General features: G+C 36.1%; 1 protein-coding gene across 2 annotated transcripts in view; it reads left to right on the top strand.

Annotated features, from left to right (window-relative positions):
• GFPT1 (glutamine--fructose-6-phosphate transaminase 1) overlaps window positions 1-23,145 on the top strand; it is a 72,203-nt gene extending 49,058 nt beyond the window's left edge. The window contains exons 13-20 of one of the 2 annotated variants that reach the window (XR_014326656.1): window positions 141-261; window positions 901-1,058; window positions 13,323-13,437; window positions 13,697-13,824; window positions 14,772-14,939; window positions 15,623-15,784; window positions 16,428-21,870; window positions 22,102-23,145. Coding sequence is in view for 1 of the 2 variants with exons in the window: in XM_082851984.1 (XP_082708110.1) it covers window positions 141-261; window positions 901-1,058; window positions 13,323-13,437; window positions 13,697-13,824; window positions 14,772-14,939; window positions 15,623-15,784; window positions 16,428-16,472 (897 nt within the window). In the remaining variant the exon portion in view is untranslated. The other variant, XM_082851984.1, reaches the window with a different exon arrangement.
• Window positions 23,146-24,401: the final 1,256 nt, after the last annotated feature.

The following is a 24,401-nucleotide window of genomic DNA, read 5'->3' as shown; positions in this document are numbered from 1 at the left end:
TTGTTTGTATTTTCTAACATTGCATTATGAATCATTTTTATAATCAGAAAAAGTGAAAACTATACATTGAGTCTGAGGAAGTCCAGTGAAAAAGAGTATTTGATGTAAAGTTGTATGACCAAGTCATCTTTTCTCTGCAGACACGTCAAGTTCTTGAAGAGCTGACTGAGTTGCCTGTTATGGTGGAGCTAGCCAGTGATTTCCTGGATAGAAACACCCCAGTTTTTCGAGATGATGTTTGCTTTTTCATTAGTCAGTCAGGTATGCTAATTTTAAAGACTTAAAGAAAAGGAAAGTCATTCTTTCTAACAACTATAGCATATGTTGGCAAAACTGATATTTAAAGATAAACTGGTTATTGCAGATAACTTGACAAATATAGGTTTATTTTGATGTTATGGAATTCTTAATGAGTTAGTAAAAACACATTTTACACTCAGAAGAGCTGAATTTTTAAAGACAAAGAAGGAAAGACGATCCTAAGAAGTCGGATCCTATTATTAAAAGTTTTACAAATGTATTCTTTTAAGTACGTGTTTTAAATTTTATTTAAAACAAATGAGGGGAAAAGGGAGGGAGCTATGAATTGGGAATTTGGGATTAACAGATACACACTACTATATATAAAATAAACAACAAGGACCTACTGTATAGCACAGGGAACTATACTCAGTATCTGATAATAACGTGTAATGGAAAAGAATCTGAAAAAAATATATACGTATAACTGAATCACTTTGATGTACAACTGAAACACTGTAAATCAACTATACTTCAGTTAAAAAATAGTAATAAAACAAATGATATTGTTGAAAGAGTAGTCAGTTTTCTCTTTTTGCATCTAAAAAACAGCATATGTTGACTGCTCTGTGTGTTACTTTTGTCTTCCTTTTTACCCAGGCGAGACAGCAGATACCCTGATGGGTCTTCGGTACTGCAAGGAGAGAGGAGCTTTAACTGTCGGGATCACAAACACGGTTGGCAGTTCCATATCAAGAGAGACAGACTGTGGAGTTCACATCAATGCTGGGCCCGAGATCGGGGTGGCCAGCACAAAGGTAAGTTCTTGACTTAGTTCTCATGTGATTATTTACATAATCATAGTGTTGGTGAAACAGACTAATCTGTATCCTATATTTCATTTCTTAGCACTTATAGAATTCATATTGTTTACTAATCGTAATTATCGTAAGCCTTAAGCGTCAGTAATAGATAAAACACTTGTTGTCCCCCTTCCTCACACTCACCTGAAGAGTTTAAAAGGGACAAGCGTATATAATGTGAAGTTCATTTTGCAAACGTCTCTTCTGACTATCCGCATTCAACACTTATATTCCTCCTGCTGTGTGGGGTGGGATATGTGGTAAGTATAATGCCCCCTCTTAATTAAGTATAGTAGGGAATTAGAAAAATAACAAATTAGAAACACCCAGCTTAAGTCTAATAATTTTTGACATTTTTATTTACAGGTTTATACTATCCTAATAAATGTGCCAAAATTTACACACTGCCTTTGAAGTTTGTAAAGAGGAGTACACTTTTGGTATAAAATTTGGCTATTTAAAAAAATAAATGGAGTATTATATGAGAGTATCTGTTTCTCTTTAGATATACATCTGTGGAGATTTAAAAGCACCTTCATTTTCATTTTTAAGGCCTAGTGAGACTACTTTCCTCTTTGAAATTGGGATATGCATAAATTTAGTACTAGTAATAAAAATAGGAATCTTAGAAAGTTGTATAAATGCAAAAGATGTTCTCCACAAATATATTACTCTTTATAGTTTCAAAATTTCAGTTTCTTGTCTTTTTCTGCCTAAGTCTAATATTTGTTACTGATTGTTGAATAAGATGCTTAGGTTTTGGTGGATTTGAGTTTAATTAAGGGAAGATGATGTTAACATATACAAACCACATTTGGTTCTTTTTCCATTTAAAGAACCTCATGGGGAATTTTTTTGTGGAAAAGTTATAATTCTTAAGTAAAAACTCTGAGTGAGGTTTTTGTTTCTTGGTTACTTTGATATTGCTAACACTATAATTTACAGAAAAACGAAGCCTGAATTTTCTCCATGTGGTGATTAAAACATGTAAGATATTTGTGCTTGGGTTTCCATTCTCTGCCTGAATGAATAAACAGCTGCACTCAGCAGCAGCTTGTGGATTCTTGGAACAGTGTCCAGACAGACAGCTTTGATCAGGGATTAGAATCCCAGACCCTTCATTCAAACGCATTTGAAGAAAGGGCTTCAGTGTGGCATGTATGGGATGCGGGATCATACCACTGAATGGAGGCTATTGACTTATCTTTTTATTGAATCTTTCTTGATCTGTGAGCTGCCAGGGGACATGCAGTTTTTTTGATTTCTAATTGTATCATTCATGAAAACTTAAATTTTCCTCAATGTTTTATTATAATATTCAGACATACAGCAGAATTAAAAGAACTTTACATGAATACCTGTATACCCATCACCTAGATTCTGCCATTAACCTTTTTTCTGCAGCTTTATTGAGGTATGATCTTCATACCGTAGTGTTCACCAATTTTAAGTGTATATGGTTTTAGTAAATTTGGCTGTTTATCACCACAGTCCAATTTTAGAAGACGTAATCACCTGAAAAAGTTCCTTTGTCCCCCTTTCCAGTCAATTCCCACTCCTACCCCTCTGCCTCAGCCTCAGGCAAGTATTGCTTTCTCTTGCTATATTATTTCATTTTCTAGAAATTTCTTATAAATGGAATTGTGTAATACATGTCTTTTGTATCTAGCTTCCTCCATTTAACATGACATTTTGAGATTTTTCTCATGTGTTATTTGTATCAATAGTTTGTTTTTTCTCTGTAACTCCTTTTCTAAAATCTTTTTGTTTTGAAATGACTGTAGATTTATAGGAAGTTGCAAAGATAGTAGAGAAGTCCATGTACTCTTTACCCAGGTTCTTCCAATGGTTACATCTTGTATAGGAAAAGAAGCATCTTTTTATAGTATATACTGTAATTCTTTAAGAAAATGGCTCCCTGAAAAATTTTAGTATTATGGCAGCTTAGTCTTAGTTTAAATTTTCTTGGATTCTAAAGTAATTTTGTTTTCCTTAACTGCCATAGACATTCTGGGCTTGGAGTTATTTAAAAGTTTGGGGGTGTTTAGTTATAGATCATTTCTGAATGGCAAGTATAAGTTTATATGTTAATGGGTAACGAAAGAAATTCTAATTGATCCTGATCCCTGGGCTCCATGATAGGGCTAGCATAAGAATTCTATAATCTTGATTAATTCCCAACTTTGCCTGAAAAACTGTCAAGGTTAGAGAGATATTATTAAATTTCTCAGAATGTTTGACCATAGATAATTTGATATTTCTGTAGAAATCGATGGGTATAACTGTGCAGACTCAGTAATTCTTGTATGTTATTGCAGGTGTTTAGAAGTTCACCACAGTACTGACTTTTGTTTATTTTTAAAAAAAAATAAACCAGTATAACTTTTATTTTTGGCTGAATAAAAAGTAAAACCAAGTTGAAAAGTTCAGAGTCAGCATTGTCCTGGTAAATTCTTTCAAACCTCAGTAATTCTAAATGTGAGGTGTAGCTTATTTTTTTCATAATTGGTTGCCTGGTATGTATTGATGAAATGAAAAACATGAAATTGGAAATTAAGCTGAATGCAATAGAAAAAATATGTGCATTAAAGTTACTCTGTTTAATATTTGCTTTTGAAAACCAGTGCTGAGATGTTTTAAGTCCAAACAAAGAAGCATACTCTGTAGAATAACATTTTTATTTATGGGCTGGAGGAACCAGAATACTCATTATCTGATCATTTTGGATTGGAAACAATTTAGGTATCCCAGGAGTCCAAGATATTGGGTCTCTCCCTCTGTCCTGATAGTATATTTTGTGATTAATTGGTTTATTGAAAAGTAAACTCCAGTAGAAAGAAGTAGACTGGGAAGGACTGGAACTTAGAATACAGGTATGATTGTTAGATTGGAGGCAAGGGACTGAAAATCCACTTTAGTGCTAAGGGGAAAAAAATCCCAGTCTGCCAGTGGAACACATAGGAGGACAGGGACAGGTAGCTGTGGAGGAATGTATGAGCACCCGGTAGCTGGGAGGTGCAGCGAGAGGAAACAGGGAATCTAATTTAACTATTGGGAAGGTAAGGAGCATTAGCGGACTGTGATTTTATTGTACAGGAGGCTCACTATCCACATTATGACAGGAAAATATTCACTCATGACCTGATCCCTTATCCAGAGAAGAGTAGTAGAAATTCAGCATATAATCTATAAAAAAACCCAAGATGAATTATTAAAGTTAAAATTATTCATAGCACTGTAGCTGACAATATCACAGTAATCCTAGTGATTAATAATAAAAATGTAAATAAAAACCTCAAATGCCTGGAACATAAAAACGTTTCTTTAAATAACTTGAGTTAGAACCATATCAGAATTGCCATTTAAAAAGACTTATTAGAAAAAATAACTATAATGAACAAATTTAGATAGTGTGCCAGAGTGATAGAAGTAGGTTCATAGCATTAAATGCTTCAAAAAGAAAATGAACTGAGTATTGAACTCAAAAATGTAGAAGAAGGAAACCCAATGAAGCAGAAGGAGGCAAATAATAGAGAAAAATGGATGAGTGAACAGCAAAATAGAAAGCTTCAGGACCTTTATCTTGGTGGGCCTTAGCTGTTCTTCTGGAACCTTCCTAGGATTTTATCTGTATTACTGCAAAGCAAAAAAGGTGCCCTTAGAATCCTTCTCAACATAATGTTTCACTGTGACAACGAGTAGGTAAGGATTGACTCTATATGAAACGTATTTGCTATCCCTATTCTAGAAGTTCTATCCAGTTTAGTAAGAAAAATTAAAACAGCAGGAAAGGAGGAAACAAATTCTTATTTGCAATTGATATGATTGACTACCTGTAGAACTTAAGAAAATCAAGTCAGAAACTTCTTAGAATGGATAAAAATTCATGTAAGGTGCTTTATAGAAAACATATATAAAATAGAAGACAGAGTAGTGAAAATCACTGATGCTGAACAGAAAAAAGAAAAGAAGAATGAAAAGAAGTGAGGACAGTTTGAGAGACCTCTGCGATAACATGTACTAATATTCACAGTATAGGGGTTCTAGAAGGAGAAGAGAGAGAGAAAGGGGCAGAGAACATATCTGAAGACATAATAGCTGAAAACTTCCCTAACTTGGAAAAAAAAATAGACATCCAAATCCAGGAGGCCCAGAGAGTCCCATACAGGACTTACCCAAAGAGGAAAACACCAAGACACATTGCGATTAAAATGACAAAAATTAAAGAGAAAGAGAAACTGTTAAAAGCATCAAGGGAAAAGCAAGAGATAACATACAAGGGAACTCCCATAAGGCTGTCAGCTGACCTTTAGCAGAAACCCTGCAGGCCAGAAGGGAGTGGCATGTTTTATTTAAAGCAATGAAAGGGAAAAACCTACACCCAAGAATACTCTAACCCAGGGGTCCCCAACGCCTGGGCTGTGGAATGGTGCCAGTCCATGGCCTGTTAGGAACCGGCCGCACAGCAGGAGGTGAGTGGCGGGCAAGTGAGCGAAGATTCATCTGCTGTTCCCCTTGCTCCCCATCACTCACATTACTGCCTGAACCATCCCCCCCATCACTTGCATTACCTCCTGAACCCTCCCACCCCCCCCACCCCCCACCCCCGACCGTGGAAAAATTGTCTTCCACGAAACTGGTCCCTGGTGCCAAAAAGGTTGGGGACTGCTGCTCTAACCAACAAGGCTCTTGTTCAGATTTGTTGGAGAGATCAAAAGCTTTACAGACAAGCAAAGGCTAAAAGAGTTCAGCACCACCAAACCAGCTCTACAAGAAATGTTCAGGAAATTCCTCTAAGCGAAAAAGAAATGGCTGCAACTAGAAACATGAAAATTATGAAATGAAAAAGCTCATCAATAAAGGCAAACATACAGTAAAAGTAGGAAGTCATCCACCCACAAAGCTAGTAGAATGGTTAAAGACAAAGCAGTAAAATCATATATGTCCACAATAAGCAGTTAAGGGATGCACAATACAGTTAAATGTAAAATATATCAAAAACAGTAATCATGAGAGGAGGAGAGTACAAATGCAGGGTTGTTAACATGCATTTGAAATTAAGAGACCAGCAACTTAAAACAATCACACACACACATATATATACATATTGCTATATAAAAACTTCACGGTAACCACAAACCAAAAATCTGTAATAGATATAAACCAAAAAAGGCAAAAGGAATCCAAACAACACTAAAGATAGTCGTCAGATCACAAGAGAAGAAAACAAGAAAAAAGGAAAAAAAAAAAAGACCTACGAAACAACCCCCAAACAAGTAACAAAATGGCAATAGCATACATATCATTAATTACCTTAGATGTAAATGGACTCAGTGCTCTAATCAAAAGAGAGAGTGGCTGAATGGATACAAAAGCAAGACCCGTATATATGCTGCCTGTAAGAGACTCACTTCAGATCTAAAGACTCACACAGACTGAAAATGAGGGAATGAGAAAAGGAATTCCATGCAAATGGAAATCATAAGAAAGCTGGGGTAACAATACTTATATCAGACAAGATAGATTTTAAAGACTGTTACAAGAGACAAAGGAGGACACTACATAATGATCAAGGGATTAGTCCAAGAAGAAGATTAAACGATTGTAAATACATATGTACCCAGCATTGGAGCACCTAAATACATAAAGCAAATACTAACCGACATAAAGGGAGAAATCAACAGTAACACAATAGTAGTAGGGGACTTTAACACCCCACTTACGTCAGTGGACCAGTCATCCAGACAGAAAATCAACAAGGAAACACTGGCCTTAAATGACACATTACACCAGAGGGACATAATTGATATGTGTAGAGCATTCCATCCCAAAGCAGCAGAGTACATGTTCTTTTTATGTGCACATGGTACATTCTCCAGGATAGATCACATGCTAGGCCACAAAACAAGACTTGGTAAATTTAGGAAAATTAAAATCATATCAAGGGACCTCCCTGGTGACGCAGTGGTTAAGGATCTCCCTGCCAATGCAGGGGACACGGGTTGGATCCCTGCTCCAGGAAGATCCCACATGCTGTGGAGCAACTAAGTCCGTGTGCCACAACTACTGAGCCTGTGCTCTAGAGCGTGCAAGCCACACCTACTGAGCCCACGTGCCTAGAGTCCGTGCTCTACAACAAGAGAAGCCACCACAATGAGAAGCCTGTGCACTGCAGCGAAGAGTAGACCCCGCAACTAGAGAAAGCCTGCACGCAGCAGCAAAGACCCAACACAACCAAAAATAAATTAAAAAAGAAATTAAAATCATATCAGGCATCTCTTCTGACCACTATGCTATGAGACTAGAAGTCAACTACAAGGAAAAAACTGCAGAAAACACAAATGAGGAGGCTAAACAACATGGTACTAAACAACCAGTGGATCACTGAAGAAATCAAAGAGGAAATGAAAAAATACCTAGAGAAAAATGCAAACAAAAACATGATGATCCAAAACCTTTGGGATGCAGCAAAAGCAGTTCTAAGTGGGAAGTTTATGGTGATACCTCAGGTATAAGGTATTCCTCAGAATACCTCAGGAAATAAGAAAAAATCTCATATAAATAACCTAACCTTACCCCTAAACAAACTGGAGAAAGAAAGCATAAAGATCAGAGAAGAAATAAAATAGAGACTAAAAAAATAATAGAAGAGATCAATGAAACTAAAAACTGGTTCTTTGAAAAGATAAACAAAATTGATAAACCTTTAGCCAGACTCATCAAGAGAAGAAGAGAGAGGGCACAAATCAGTAAAATCAGAAATGAAAAAGGAGAAGTTACAACCAACATTACAGAAATACAGAAGATCGTAAGAGACTACTACAAACAACTATATGCCAATAAAATGGACAACCTAGAAGAAATGGACAGATTCTTTGAAGATGTATAATCTCCCAAGACTGAGCCAGGAAGAAATAGAAAATTTGGATAGACCAATTATCAGTAATGAAATTGAACCAGTAATTTTAAAATTCCAAGTAAACAAAAATCTAGGACCAGTGGCTTCACAGGTGAATTCTACCAAACATTTAGAAAAGAGTTAACACCTATCCTTGTCAAAATATTCCAAAAAATTGCAGAGGAAGGAACACTGTCAAACTCATTCTGTTAGGCTGACATCACCCTGATACCAAAACCACACAAAGATATCACAAAGAGAAAACTACAGGCCAGTATCACTGAAAAACATAGATGCAGAAATCCTCAACAAAATATTAGCAAACCAAACTCAATGATACATTAAAAGGATCATACACCAGGATCAAGTGGGATTTATCCCAGGGATGCAAGAGTTTTTCAGTATCCAGAAGTCAATCATTGTGATACATCACATTAACAAATTGAAGAATAAAAACCAAGTGATCATCTCAATAGATGCAGAAAAAGCTTTTGGCAAAATTCAACATCCATTTATGATAAAAGCTCTCTAGAAAGTAGGCATAGAGAGAACCTACCTCAACATAATAAAGGTCATATTATGACAAACCCACAGCTAACATCATACTCGGTGAAAACCTGAGAACATTTCCTCTAAGATCAAGAACAAGACAAGGATGCCTGCTGTCAACACTTTGTTCAACATAGTATTGAAGTCCTAGCCACGGCAATCAGACAAGAGAAAGAAGTAAAAGGACTATAAATTGGAAAGAAAGAAGTAAAACTGTCACTGTTTTTGCAGATGACATGATACTATACATAGAAAATCCTAAAGATGCCACCAGAAAACTACTAGAGCTTTACAGTGAATTCGGTAAAGTTGCAGGATACAAAATTAATATACAGAAACCTGTTGCATTTCTATACACTAACAATGAATTATCAGAAAGAGAAATTAAGGAAATAATTCCATTTACCATCGCTTCAAAAAGAATAAGATGCCTAGGAATAAATATACCTAAGGAGTTACAAGACCTGTACTTTGAAAACTATAAGACACTGATGAAAGAAATTGAAGACAACGCAGATAGAAACATACTGTATTCTTGGATTGGAAGAATTAATATTGTTAAATGAACATATACTATCCAAGGCAATCTACAGATTCAGTGTAATCCCTATCAAAATACCAATGCCATTTTTACAGAACTAGAGCAAGTAATTTTAAAATCTGTATGGAAACACAAAAGGACTCCAATATCCAAAATAATCTTGGGAAAGAAGAACAGAGCTGGAGGAATCATGCTCCCTGACTTCAGACTGTACTACAAAGCTATAATAGTCAAAACAGTATGGTGGTGGTACAAAAACATACACGTAGAATAATGGAACAGAATAGAGAGCCAAGAAATAAACCCATGCACTTATGTTCAATTAATCTATGACAAAGGAAGCAAGAATATACAGTGGAGAAAAGTCAATCTCTTCAATAAGTGGTACTGGGAAAACTGGACAGCTACATGTAAAAGAATGAAATTAGAATGTTCTCTAACACCACGTATAAAACTACACTCAAAGTGGATTAAAGACCTAAATGTAAGACTGGAAATCATAAAACTTCTAGAAACAAACATAGGCAGAATACTCTTTGACCTAAATCGCCACACTATATTTTTGGATCCTTCTCCTAGAGTAATGGAAACAAAAGCAAAAATAAACAAATTGGACCTAATTAAACTTAAAAGCTTTTGCACAGCAAAGGAAACCATCAGCAAAACAAAAAGACAGCCTACTGAATGGGAAAAATATTTGCAAATGATATGACCAATAAGGGGTTAATATTTAAAATATATAAACAACTCATACAACTCAACATCAAATAAACAACTGGAGACCTGAATACAAAATTGGCCGAAGACCCAAATAGACATTTCTCCAAAGAGTACATGTAGATGGCCAGCAAGCACATGAAAAGATGCTCAACATCACTAATCATCAGAAAAATGCAAATCAGAACCACAACGAGATACCACCTCACACTTGTTAGAATGGCTATCATGAAAAAGAACACAAATAACAAATGTTTACAAGGATACGGAGAAAAGAGAACTCTCATACGCTTTTGGTGGGAATGTAAATTGATACAGCCACTGTGGAAAACAGTATGGAGAATCTTCAAAAAACTAAAAATAGAATTATCATATGATCCAGCAATTTCAGTTCTCAGTGTATATCTGAAGAAAATAAAAACACTAATTTGAAAAGATACATGCACCCCAATGTTCATAGCAGCATTATTTACAATTGCCATGATATGGAAGCAACCTAAGTGTCTACCAACAGATGACTGGATAAAGAAGATGTGGTATTTATATATAATATCACACAATGGGCTACTACTCAGCCATAAAAAAAAATGAAGTTTTGCCATTTGCAGCAACAGGGATGGACCTGGAGGGCACTATGCTGAGTGAAATAAGTCAGGCAGAGAGAGACAAATACTGTGTGATGTCACTTACATGTAGAATCTAAAAAATACAACAAACTAGTGACTATAACAGAAAAGAAACAGAGTCACAGGTATAGAGAACAAACTAGTGGTTACCAGTGGGGAGAGGGAAGAGGGGTGTGGCAGTAGTATAGGGGGAGAGGATGAAGAGGTACAAACTATTGTGTGTAAAATATGCTACAAGGTAAAACATGGAGAATATAGCCAGTATTTTATAATAACTATAAATCGAGTATAACCTTTAAAAATTGTGAATCACTTTATTGTACACCTGTAAATTATATAATATTATACATCAATTATACTTAAATAAAAATTTTTTTTAAATATACAAAAAGTTTTCTCTATAAACCGACAGTGACTACTTAGAAAAGTACGGGGGGGTGTGTTTGGAGGGGGGGAATTCTATTTTTCAATAGCTATAAAAAGTACTTAAAAATAAGTCTACCAGGAAATGTGTAAGATATCCATAAATATTTGTCAAATAAATGAAAACTATATAACTCTTTAGACTTTTAAATTCCTAATAAATTTATAGAAATATGATGTTTCTGGATGGGAATATTGTTTTATAAATAAAATGACAAATCTGGGACAGAATCTATAGTCCTGCAACATAGCTCTAGTGTATCAAAGAACTTAGGCTACAGGAAATGTCTCAAACTTGACATTTGAGAGATAGGGTGGGGCGAAATGGAGGGAAAATTGTGTATTTATAAAAATAAAAACAACTTAACATCTTGCACTAAAATTAATTTCAGATGAATAAAAATGTAAAGAAAAAAGAGAAAAGGGACAATGGAAACAACAGAATTAAGAAAATTTAATAATGCTTAACTGATGTTAGGATGGAAGGACTATTTAAGCTTCAAAGCATGACATAAAGTTAAAAAATTAAAACTTCTGTGTGAATAAACACCATTGTAAAAGGTTAACCTAAACTGGGAAAATGTATTTGAAATGTAACAATAGAGACCTTTTTAAGACCAACTGAAAAGAAAACAAACCCAAGTCAAAAAACGAGTGAAGAATAATGAAATTAACTTTCAAAAGAGAAAACATAAATGGCTAACAAATATGAAAAATAATGTTAATTTTTTGGATTCAAGATATGTATGGTGAAGTAGTCATGAGAGTACATTTGTCCAGCAGTCTAATGGTAAAAATTCGTTAATAGGGTAGTTCTCAATATTGCAAAGAATGTGGTAAAATAGGCATATCTCACACTCATATGTTGCTAACAGGAATCAAAATGGGCTTGGCAGTGAGACCGCAAGTTTTCAAATATTTACATTCTGTAGCCTCCGAAAATAAATGTCTCTTAGTTCAAATTTTCATTAATGAAAAGTTTGTTTTGAGCCTGTATGTCAGGCATTATGCTGATTGCTTTACATTTGTTTCATTTAATTCTCATGATTATCTTGTAAGTATTATGTATCTTTAAGAGGTAGACCATCTGAGACCCAAAAGGGAAAAAACTGCTCAAGGTTATTACACACTAGTAAACAAGATAGAAAGCATTCTGTCTTGGGAAAGTGCTTGTGATGTTAATTAAGAATAAACACATGGGCTTCCCTTGTGGCTCAGTGGTTAAGAATCCGCCTGCCAATGCAGGGGACACGGGTTTGATCCCTGGTCCAGGAAGATCCCACATGCTGCAGAGCAACTAAGCCCATGCACCACAACTACTGAGCCTGCGCTCTAGAGCCTGCAAGCCACAACTACTGAGCCCGTGTGCCACAGCTACTGAGCCTGTGTGCCACAACTACTGAAGCCTGTGTGCCGCAACTACTGAAGGCTGTGCACCTAGAGCCTCTGCTCCGCAACAAGAGAAGCCACCTCAGTGAGAAGCCCGTGCACTGCAACAAAGAGTAGCCCCTGCTCGCCACAACTAAAGAAAGCCCGTGCACAGCAATGAAGACACAACACAGCCAAAATTAAGTAAATTAATTAATTGGTTAATGGAAAAAAAAAAAAGAATGAACGCACTTGGGGAATCCCCTGGTGGTCCAGTGGTTAGGACTCGTTGCTCCCATTCCAGGGGGCACAGGTTTGATCCCTGGTTGGGCAACTAAGATACTGCAAGCCATGTAGCGTGGCCAAAAATAAAATTAAATTAAAATAGAATAAAAAAGAATAGCACAACTTATAAAATTATACCTACTAATAATTTTCTTAACAATATAAAGGAACAAAATAGTAAAAATCGAAAGTAATTACTCACAGTGTTATTAATAATATGTTATTAATGTAATTATTCCTACTAATAAGATTGAGGCTTATTCTTATTTCTATTTACTTTTCTACAGTTGAACTTTAAAAAAATTTTTAGCCAAAATTTAAAAAAAAAAAAGTAGTAAGAACAGGCAATAGACAAAAGTGAAAAATCAAAGAGAAAATTTTTTAAAAATCCAACAAAACCAGTGCAAGTACATTAAGGAGGGGCTTCTAAACCCTTATTTTTGATTTACATTCAAAGCTTATTTGGTTATGCACATACAGATTTACTCTCTACGTACCTTCCTTTGGTTCATTTCTCTTCCTTTCTTGAGGGTACTGTATTAGGGATTTCATAAGCATCCACTGCATTATAAGGAACTTATATTTGGTGTTTGGAAATAAAGGTTAAGTTATTTGCTCAAATTCGGAAAAGGAGAACAGTGGTAGATTTCCTAAATACTGGTTTACTTTGCTGCTACTAATGCTGTTTTTAAAAAAATATGCACTTAAACCAGTGGGAATTTTTTTGTTTATTTTCGCCTTTTTAAATTAAAAATTCCAGCTTCTTAAAATACAACTGCAACTAATTCTTCTGCTTTTTTGTGGTATTTCAGGCATACACAAGCCAGTTTGTATCCCTTGTGATGTTTGCTCTTATGATGTGTGATGACAGGATCTCCATGCAAGAGAGACGCAAAGAGATCATGCTTGGATTGAAGCGGCTGCCTGGTATGAAGATACTCACACACTCTACTTGTTGTCTAAGGGGGTGGGAAATAAATGGGTGAAGCTGTGGCTTGTACCTATTTAGTCAGCAAGATCTTTTTACTTTACACCTGTGCGTTTAAAACCCCCACAGTGATAGCACAGAAGATTAGAAACGTTGGTCTTTTATCAGTTGCTACCCGTATGTTATTATTATTATTATTATATTGGTTTAGTTTATTGTCCTCTTTTCATAGATTTTGCTAATATTACTTTTTAACAGATTTAATTAAGGAAGTTTTGAGCATGGATGATGAAATTCAGAAACTGGCAACAGAACTTTATCACCAGAAGTCAGTCTTGATAATGGGACGTGGCTATCATTATGCTACTTGTCTTGAAGGGGCCCTAGTAAGTCTTCTCACTTACAGTTTCAGAATGTTGACTTATGGACCTGGCACATAGCCATACTTTTATTTATTTATTTATTTTTAAAAATTTATTTATTTTTGGCTGCATTGGGTCCTCATTGCTGCACGCGGGCTTTCTCTAGTTGCGGCGAGCGGGGGCTACTCTTCGTTGTGGTGCATGGGTTTCTCATGGCGGTGGCTTCTCTTGTTGCGGAGCATGGGCTCTAGGGTGCGCGGGCTTCAGTAGTTGTGGCACACTGCTTCCGTAGTTGTGGCATGTGAGCTCTACAGCACAGGCTCAGTAGTTGTGGCACACGGGCTTAGTTGCTCCACGGCATGTGGGATCTTCCTGGACCAGGGCTCGAACCCGTGTCCCCTGCATTGGCGGGCGGATTCTTAACCACTGCACCACCAGGGAAGTCCCAGTCATACTTTTAGACTGAATGAAATAGGTGGAAGTTTTACAAAAGTGCCTTTATATTTATGCATTCTGATTTGTTTACCTTGAGGTATAACAAAGTATAACAGAATACTTAATTCAAAAGTGAAAATCAAGAAGAGTACATTTTAGCATAATACCGTGGGTTTAGCAAGGAACTTGGGTTATTTTTTTGTCCAAATATGAATAAAATAAATATTAAGTTCTCTAGGTGTGAGATTTAATTGAGGTCAAATATGAAGCAATTGGGAGATCAGTTACAAAGAAATATGAGTACATTCATGATAGTCTAAACTCTTCAAAAAGTCCTTGTGGACTTCCAGATAGTTGTTGACATTATATTTAGAAATAACGATCAGTTAACCTGTTAGCTATATTTGCACATCAGTGATCCTTTAATACTTTTGGATAAATAGACAGGGACTTCAGACATCAGATGTCTTGTGTAATATTTAAAGAATGGGTTTTTGAAAAACAGACTGAAGACTAATCTAGTTTCTTCCTATTAGAAAATCAAAGAAATCACTTACATGCACTCTGAAGGTATCCTTGCTGGTGAGTTGAAACACGGCCCTCTGGCTTTGGTGGATAAGTTGATGCCTGTCATCATGATCATCATGAGAGATCACACCTATGCCAAGTGTCAGAATGCTCTTCAGCAGGTGGTTGCTAGGCAGGTAAGGCAGGAGCTGCTGTGAGGACACCTTGGGGGGTTAAGAGTTGGGTCACTAAAGCTTATTTGAATTTTATGACATTTAAAGTGATAGACCAGTACCCATCAGGTGGCTTACAAAACATGCTTAGGTTTCCATGTGAGTAATCTGAGATACTCAGGAGTTTTGACAGGACCTAGCTCATAGTTCTCATAATACCAGAACCAAGATCAAAAATGAGGTCTTGGTCTCCAAGTCCTGTCTTCTTCAATTAGTGTATGCTGTTCTCTTTTAATTTAATATTCTTAAATGTGTATTTCAGGAGAAACTAGATTTTACATTAATATTACTGGTGCTGTGCTTAATTGAGTTTTCTTCAGATCATTTGGCTTTGTATGTAGATTTCCAAAGATGTTAATCTCTAGTCACAATGTAGTGGTTACAGACTTGGGCTTTGAAGGCAGGTAGTCCTAGAATTAAGTACCAAGCCTGGTATTTCTTAGGTGTGTGAGTTTAAGAAAGCACTGAATCTTACAAAGCTTCTGTTTCCTTGACTGTGAGTGAGACTTACCACACGGGATTGTGAGTTTAAATAAGCCGATGTCAGTGAGGCCACGTGTGAATCGTGCAGTGCAAAATTTGCATGCTCATGTGTTACAGCCCTGCTTTTGCTTAACCAGTGATTGCGAGTGTGATTTCTTTCCCAGGGACGGCCAGTGGTTATCTGTGATAAGGAAGACACTGAGACCATTAAGAACACAAAAAGAACAATCAAGGTGCCACACTCAGTGGACTGCCTGCAGGGCATTCTCAGCGTGATCCCCTTACAGTTGCTGGCCTTCCACCTGGCTGTGCTGAGAGGCTATGATGTAAGTGGTGGACCGCTTTGGTCTGGCTTTTCACCCTGGTACATTTTGATAGTTTCCTTCTAAATTTTTAGCAATAGAATTTGAGAATTTCCTCATACATATCTCTGTCACTTGTTATATTTCCATGGCCCAATTTGTAGGTTACATCCTAACATTTTCATACCCATGGATTTGAAGGAAACTTGGACGTTACCTCCATGACTGGAGATTACCTGTTTTCTTTCTGTGTTTCTTAATGAGGTAGCTATTGGAAATTCTTTATTTGAGACTTTCTCACATACTGTAGGACTCTCAGCATTCCTGGTCCCTCATTCATTGTGACAACCAAAGTGACAATCAAAACATCTGCTCTTATACGTTTCTAGTGTCCCCTGAGAGGGATGCCACCTCATAGAGGACCACAGGAGTTTTTCATGTGCCGAACTGGCTCCTTTGGAATTCTTTTTCCTGATTTCAAGTCTTTTAAAGATATATTACTATATTTTCTAATCTAATTCTTTGTAGTCTATAGTAAAGATGGTTAATGAACATGTTTTCTGTTTTATGTTTTTTATAATCAAAAATAATTTGCTTATAGCCATTTACCCCCCCCCCCCAATATCTGTATAATCTCTCAAAAATTGCTGGGTTTTTTTTTTTGCAGGTTGATTTCCCGCGGAATCTAGCCAAATCTGTAACCGTAGAATAAGGAACATCTGAAACTGGGCAATTAAGCAACACAAGACACCTTTTGTATTTAAAACCTTGATTTAAAATATCACCCCCTAAGCCTTTTCTAGTAAATCCTTATTTATATATCAGTTATAATTATTCCATTCAATTTGTGATTTTTGTGAAATTGCCTCATATTTTCCCAGTAATTTGTGAGGGAGTTTGAATAATGGAATCTATATTGGTATTGGTGTCAGAAAGAGATTAGCTCTCATTTTCATTAAAGGATGCTGAGTGTTGGACTTCCGGTCCCTCCACTTCAATCCGAGAGGCGGCCAGTGAAAGAGTAGTGCATTTAATTGGAATATTTAAAGCCAACAGCAATGTACTTGGACATTTAATTCAGTTATAAAGAGAAGATGCTGTGATTTATTTGGAAATTTGTTTGTTATTTTGTTTTTAAATCAAACTGTAAATCTTAAAAACTGAAAACTTTTCTTTGTGGGATTTCTAAGTTGTTAACCTTAGTCTCTCAAACTTATTGCCTGTTATCTGTATGTCAAGATATCTTAGGAAAATAAATAGTATAGTAGTGTGTTGGTTTTCTCCAGCCCTTGATAGAAAATACTTGCACAATTTCATAGCACAAACTTTAAATTTGAGCTGCTTTGTACAATTGACAATATGATTTTAAGTTTGAAGATGGGATACGTACATGTTGTATATCCTACTCCTTGTTTTTTCATCTCCTGAAAGTGGTTTTTAATTTCCTCGTATCTGTAGTGTTTTTTTTTTAATTACTGCTGAATGACATTTTATCTTATTCTTTGAAATCACCACACAGAGTTGCTATCAAATGTCTCAATACCAATATATTCAGAATTCTCTTCAACTTTGTCCCAGAGAAGAATTACCTGCAGTTAATTTTAACTTCTCTCACTGCCTTGTTGCATCAAACTAGTAGTACCTTTGTGCCAATTTGGAAGCTCCTTGCAGTTGTTTGGAAGATTTACAAGTCTTTTGACTAATCATTTGACTCTAAATGTATACGATGGGCTAGAATTAGAAAAAGCTATACGCTTTACACTGATATTAATGAAGGATTATATAAAATTTAGTATTACTTTCTAAGAATTTTTCTCTCTGTATATTCTGTTCTACCCCTGAAAAATATTTAGGAATGAAGAAGATATAAATAATACTGAGGTGCCTTCAGCTAGCTAGTGTCAGAAATGGAAACTTACAATTTAGATTTAAAAATTTAAAGTGGAATATTAGCTTGACACCCAAAAAGTTGTAATAATTTCTTCACGGAGCTTTTTTGGCCACACCTTGGGCGTTACAGGATAGTGTGTTTATGTTTTGGTTAAGTCCTTCTCTTTCTAAAGTTTTCACTTTTAAATTGTGAAGGTAAGATATTTAGTATAATTAAGTAAGCTCAGTCTTTTCCTTTTTCTGTGTTTGAACTTCTTGATGAGGTTACGATTTTCTAGCAGCTATTGGAAGAGAAGCATAGAATTCTGCCTTGTGTTAGGGTTAGAGAAAGAATTGGCATATTTTGAGGTAATTCAGAAGGACTCTTAGATTAAGACTAGAAACCTGTTTAAAATGAAATAGGATTACTGTTCACATCTATATAGCTACTATAGCTATATTTATCTATTTTAATTGTTTCTAATATTATTTTGTGTAGGCCTGCTAGTTTTAGTATGTGTGTAGTATCATTCTTATATTAGCATTTTATGCACATGATTTATATGGATTTGTAGCATTTCCAAAGTTCAAATTAGCTTTCTAAGTGAAACTGATATGTGAAATCAATCATTAATTTTCAGTCTCTGTTTCCTCTCCCTCTCCGTGTGTGCGTGTTTGGTGTGTCTGTCTGTCTTTCTCTAGCTCTCAAGCACACATATACACTTCAGGCTAGGGTAAGTTCTAAACCAAATCTCAAAAACCAATAGTGAGAAAAAAAAAAGTGGTATTTTCCAAACAAACGTGGCTTCCATTCCCTACCCCTTCTTCTTGCTCCCTACCCTGTTTAGCGTAGTGATGTTTAGATGCTTTTATGAATTATGAACACAAAAAATACTGTAATGAGGCAAACTGCTAATAAGTGTGGATGCTCAGTTAAAACCAGTATAATACAGGATAAGAAAATCTGATTTTTCAAGAAAGATATTCTACAAAAGGAGTCCTTTCTGTAAAAATTCTTTCTTGTAGTACATTTAAAATTTAAATTCACTCATGTATAACTTAGAGTTCCTTAGCGCAGGTCATGAGCCCTTTGTAGGCCAGAGGTCACGTTAGCATCTAACACATGGCCAAGTACATGATTGTAACTTTGGCATCAGTCAGCTTTTCTGTCTTTTTAAATCACCTATGCCATAGGAATAGATGGTAGGAAGAAAATTAATGTTAACTGTTTTTAGTTTGTTATAACTCTGTCAACACCCTATTATGGGAAAGTCACTGTGCTAGAAACTGAAAAATACATCCTGTTTAAAGCAAAGTCCACTTGTCCCCAGATGGACTCATCACTCGTGGAGACTAGGATCACTGGAAGGCACAGGGTGAGAGAGTAGAAAAATGAAGTTGAGCTGTTAAATGTTGTGAGTGGATTTGTTCACTTAAATCATGGTCCAAGTTTTGGTGCATATCATGTTCCTAAGAGGTGAAGTGCATTTTGTAGAGTAAGCTGTTATCACAGGCTGTAGATCCATGTGTCTGTGGTCCTCTAAGGAACAGCAGTCATTAGATTCAAAGGTGAAAACAGTCAAGCATCACAACTAAAAGGGAACTGACACAGTGTGATGTGCAGATGGGGCTGTTAGAGTGCTAATAAAGATTTTCTCTCTTAGGTTCTTAGGAAATGGTTTCCGAGATGACATTGTCTTATCCTTTTGAATACAGGTCTCTTGACCTGAGTTAATTATGAGGATGAGAGGAAAAGAACCCCTTTTTAGCTCCTTGGTAGCATTCCTTTGACACATTTCTATAACTCTTCAAAGAAGGAAAACCAGCTGAAATGTTTGCTTTAACAAACATATTTTAAGAAGTCCTTTGGGATCAGTTTCCTCTCTCTCTTTTTTTTTTTAAATTAGGATATATACTATAGCAATAAAAGGGAACGACTAATGTTAATTACTTATTGTATGCTACAACTTAAGTGATTTTTCTAAAAAGCACAATGTCGTTGAAAATATTTATTTAAAAAGAATTCAGAGCTCACATTGAATTTGTGAAGGCCAAAGAAATTGAAGGGAATGGTAAAGAAAGATAAAGAAGTCTTATATCCACATATTTAGTAGATGTTGTATACCAGAATACCAGGTGGTGTTTTACCTGCGAAAACATATTTCAGATTACTTTCTTTGTTTTTAGTGTTAGAGCCTCAGGTTTAAAAGTTTTAACAATTAAATCATTTTTTCCCCACAATATTTAAAGATTGTTAATCTGCCAGTATTTCCCTAGCTTGATGAATTTAACTGTATCTTTAGATCTGTGACATGATAACCAGTAGGAATGGTAATATTAGCTTTGAACCAATAGTATCCAGGGTTAAAATAAAAATCATAGTTAACTAGCAAAACCGTAAAGTTATGTCGTATTAACTTGTGAGTCTGTAATAGCTTGCTATCAATGTTATGGAATATGCCATAAATAATGGCTAAAGAGAACTTTTTAGGAAATTCTCAAATTACCTTTCTTACTACACTAGTTTTCAGAATGAATATGGAAGTGATCCTGTTAGCTTTTTAAAACCGTTCTGCAGTTAATTTTTATTTTTTGCTTAAATAAAACTTTCAGTATTTGTTTAAATTATATTTCTTGTGAGCTAGAAATTTTAGAATCATCCTGCCTTTGTTTCAGTTTTCTGTTCTTCAAGATGAATGTTTAGTTTACTGAGCCAGTTGGTCATTTCTTCCTCATGTCTTCTGAGTCCAGTGACTATAATTCTGAACTGTGAATAAGTTACCAAAAACTTGCTGAGAATTGCATTTTGAAGCAATTTGCCAATATTTGAAGTGTATACATGTTTGTCATTGTGTTAAAGATTGTATTGTACTAAGAATGTAGCCAATGTTTACTTTAGTTGTTGGTAAACATTTTTGATGCTAAAAGTTTATTCATTACTGTTGCTTTTAAAAAGAAATATTACATAAATATATTTAAAAGTCACGTCTTCACTCCAACTTCCCAATTATTTAAAAAGGATTGTTAGATAAAACAAAGGCTCTACTTTTTCTGATGTCATACTCTGTAAATATTATACTTTCTCAAGTCTTTTAGAACTTTTTGTGACACTATGTTGTTTTTAGCAAATTTACTAAAATTTGCGTATATGCAGTGATCAGCAACTTTGTTTAAGTGAATTGATAGTTGCAAAAGAAGGATATTTAAGATGGGTGAATAGCAAGTACAGCATATACTCCAAATCTAAAGTTTCTGTAGTATCTGGCAATCTCTTAATCATTGAACAAAGAGTCCTTTTACAGGATCCTTTTATAAACAGCAAGCTAAAATCTCAATCCCTGGTGCTTACAGCACTTGCTGTGTTTTGCAGGAGACAGAGTTATGCCAGGGTGGTTTGAATGAATAGATGTGCTGTGTTGCCTTCCCATAGAATTGAGCCCAATCTCTCCTCTCTCTTTCACTCTGTGTTGCTCTGCAGCAAAGCCCAGATCCACACCAGCATGGATCATTTTTTCCACAGGCCACATTTTTTTACATAAAATTTAGCTTTACTCCTAGTGAAAGGTTTTCTTCAGATTCTCTTCAGTTCACTATCAGTAAGTATTTACCGAGTGCATATTAAAGGCCAAGAAATAATCTCCCTAAAAATTAAGAGGCCACTTTTCATTGAAGTGGATTTGAGGAGAAATAAGTTCTTTAATTTTTTGGGTGAAGGAAAGAAGTCCTTAAGTTTCTTCCATTAATCTGAGGTTAAGTTCTATCTAATTAAAAAAAAATGATGTAGAAGCTTTATTAGTTTAACAAGCATCCTGGAGATAAAAAGTAATCTTGTAGGGCTTCCCTGGTGGCGCAGTGGTTGAGAGTCTGCCTGCCGATGCAGGGCACACGGGTTCGTGCCCCGGTCCGGGAAGATCCCACATGCCGCGGAGCGGCTGGGCCCGTGAGCCATGGCCGCTGAGCCTGCGCGTCCAGAGCCTGTGCTCCTCAACGGGAGAGGCCACAACAGTGAGAGGCCCGCGTACCGCAAAAAAAAAAAAAAAGTAATCTTGTAATAATATACAGAGAAGTTGCCAGGTTATAGGTCATTTAACCAGCTGACCCCTCCCCAGGAAGTGTATATGTAATAAGATAAATTTATTATTCTCTTTTTGGTTAGCATGTACACAAGAGATTATTTCCAAGGTTGAAAAGACTATTTGTGAACTTCATATTAACATGATTCATTGACTCAAAACGCCAAGGTTGGGCTTCCCTGGTGGCGCAGTGGTTGAGAGTCCGCCTGCCGATGCAGGGGACACGGGTTCGTGCCCCGGTCTGGGAGGATCCCACATGCCGCGGAGCGGCTGGGCCCGTGAGCCATGGCCGCTGAGCCTGTGCGTCCAGAGCCTGTGCTCCGCAACGAGAGAGGCCACAGCAGTGAGAGGCCCACGTACCGCAAAAAAAAAAAAAAAAAAAAAAAAAAAAACGCCAAGGTTCACACATGTATTTCTTATAGAGAATGCTGTTATGTAGCCATATTTCCTTTTTCATATTTCAAAAAATTTTTGATATGGAATATGGATGTGTAATTGAAAATATGGAATAAAAAACAGAGCTTGTAAACAGTTGGAGAAGTGCACTCTGGATAGAATTATAGTTATTTCCTTCCCATTCATTTATCAATCTGCCTTTGTATATGTTTATATAAAATTAAAAAGACTTTATGCCTGTTAGAATGAAAGCAATTGGCATGTTTTCATATGCTCTTAATTTCTGCAGTTTAGCGACCGATTGCATTATTTCTAACAATGCGGATAAGGTACATTGTGGAACTCACAGCTATTGCACACCCAGGGGATATTTAGAGGTTAATTTTTGCCTCCATCACTTAGCTCTGTATGCTTTGAAATGGAGATAAATATGGTGAGGTCTTAGAAGGAAAATGGCCAGAATTCCCAAAGCCTGGAATATAGGTAAATACTCATTGAGAGTTCTAGATGCACTATACCTAAAAGGCAAATGATCACTTGTTCTTAACTAATATATTCTTACTTTGTGAGACCCAAAGGTTGATATCCGTTAGTTTTAGATTGTCGTGCAATAGCCAGGGTGCAAAGGTCTAGATGTGTCAGGATCACTACAGTTTGTTTCTGCCAACGGCCCCTTTCAGGTGACACTGTTGTTGGCATTAAGAAAAGCCAGTGTGGCATCAGTCAAGGATGTTTTACTATGGCAAGTTCAAAGTGAGACGGACTCGTTAGAAAGCTCTGTCTTCAAATAATGCCCCTAACTGGGATGGAAAATAGTCTGAGACGATAAAAACTTTCAGTTTCTAGGTAATCAAAATTGCATTAAATTCAGGTTTCTTTCTGTTAGACTTGAATGTATCTAGCCAGTGTGATTTATGGGGACTTCTGGTGGTTGTTGTTGTTTCCTATTTACTTTGTACATAGAGTTGTTTTGAAATATTGAGCACATTTGCTTTGAATTTTATCTCTTGCTTTCTGTTTTGTATTTGTCATTTGAATAAAATTATAAACCCAATATTGATTTTATTCTTAATTCACTTTTACTGCTGCTATGGAGAAACCTAGGAACTGTGGGAGATCTTCGTAGGATTTCTGTCTTATGTTCTTGGTTATTAACTTGGAATCATGTGTTACTGAAGTTCAAAGCATTTCTTTCTTTGAAAGAAACAAAAAATTAATTTTAAAACTTCTTCATATAGGTAGTCTTTCTTTAAGTGAAGAGGAAGAATATACTGGCCTCTGAGCGCAGAATTCACTTTACTGACACAACATTAGTAACTTAAGTACTTTGAGTTGTTTTCTTAGCAGAGACAGATTTATATCAATTTATTTGCAAATTCCTGGTTGTTCCTGTGACAGAACACAGGAATGAAGGGCAGTGACTGAGATTCCCCAAGATAGAGAAAAGTTAGCTGCCTTACAGACACATTGGTCTCTTCAATTTGACCTTCCCAAAGTGTGATGTTCTTAAGTTAATGGTTCTCCACTCCTTTGGGCTTAATATGCTGAAATGAAGTAAGGGCAGCTCTGAGAATGTTGACAATCACCCTATCAGAAGATAGGGCTGATTTTTAATGTTATTTTTAAAATTAAAGAATCTATAATGGCTTGGCTTTTGCTCAAATAGGATGCCTCAAAATTTAATCATTATTTAAATAGATATTCTCTTCACAAAAATTTAACAGCCAAGTCTTGCTTTTCTTGTCAATCTTAACCTTGTGCTGTCCAGTGTACTGGGTACACCAGGTACACAGATCATATGAAACAGGACCCATGGACAAATGAACTCAGCGTAAACAACATATATCTCTGTGTGCCTGAGCACATGACTTTGCCATAGCAGTTGCTTAATAAAATACTTGCTGACCTAAGTTATAGTCTGAGTAGCATTTTTTTCCCCTTAGTTTTTCTTTCAGTGCCTTTACTTGCTGAGTTAGAGTTTGGTCAAGAAATTGTAAATCACTACTGGCATTTCCAGTAGGAAAGGATTTAATAGGGAGAATTGGGTTTACACAGCCGTTAATTCTGGGAAATGCAGATCAGGGAGGGCACTGTGAAATCTGCCAGTGTAGGAATTGCAGCGAGCTACTGTCGGTGATCTCAGCTGTCCAAAGCATCGGGGTGGATGACTGTCAGGAAGATATTGGTGAGTCCCACATCAGCTATCTGATGCCCATTAGTCTGTTTGCAGTTGCCACCAGAGAATAGTATTTTTACTTCTCTTTTCCCTTCCAAATTGTGCGCAAATGGCTCTCATTGGTGAA

The sequence above is a fragment of the Leucopleurus acutus genome (assembly GCF_964270905.1).
Source record: "Leucopleurus acutus genome assembly, chromosome: 12".
NCBI lineage: Eukaryota > Metazoa > Chordata > Mammalia > Artiodactyla > Delphinidae > Leucopleurus > Leucopleurus acutus.
This window is presented reverse-complemented; position numbering and strand designations above follow the sequence as displayed.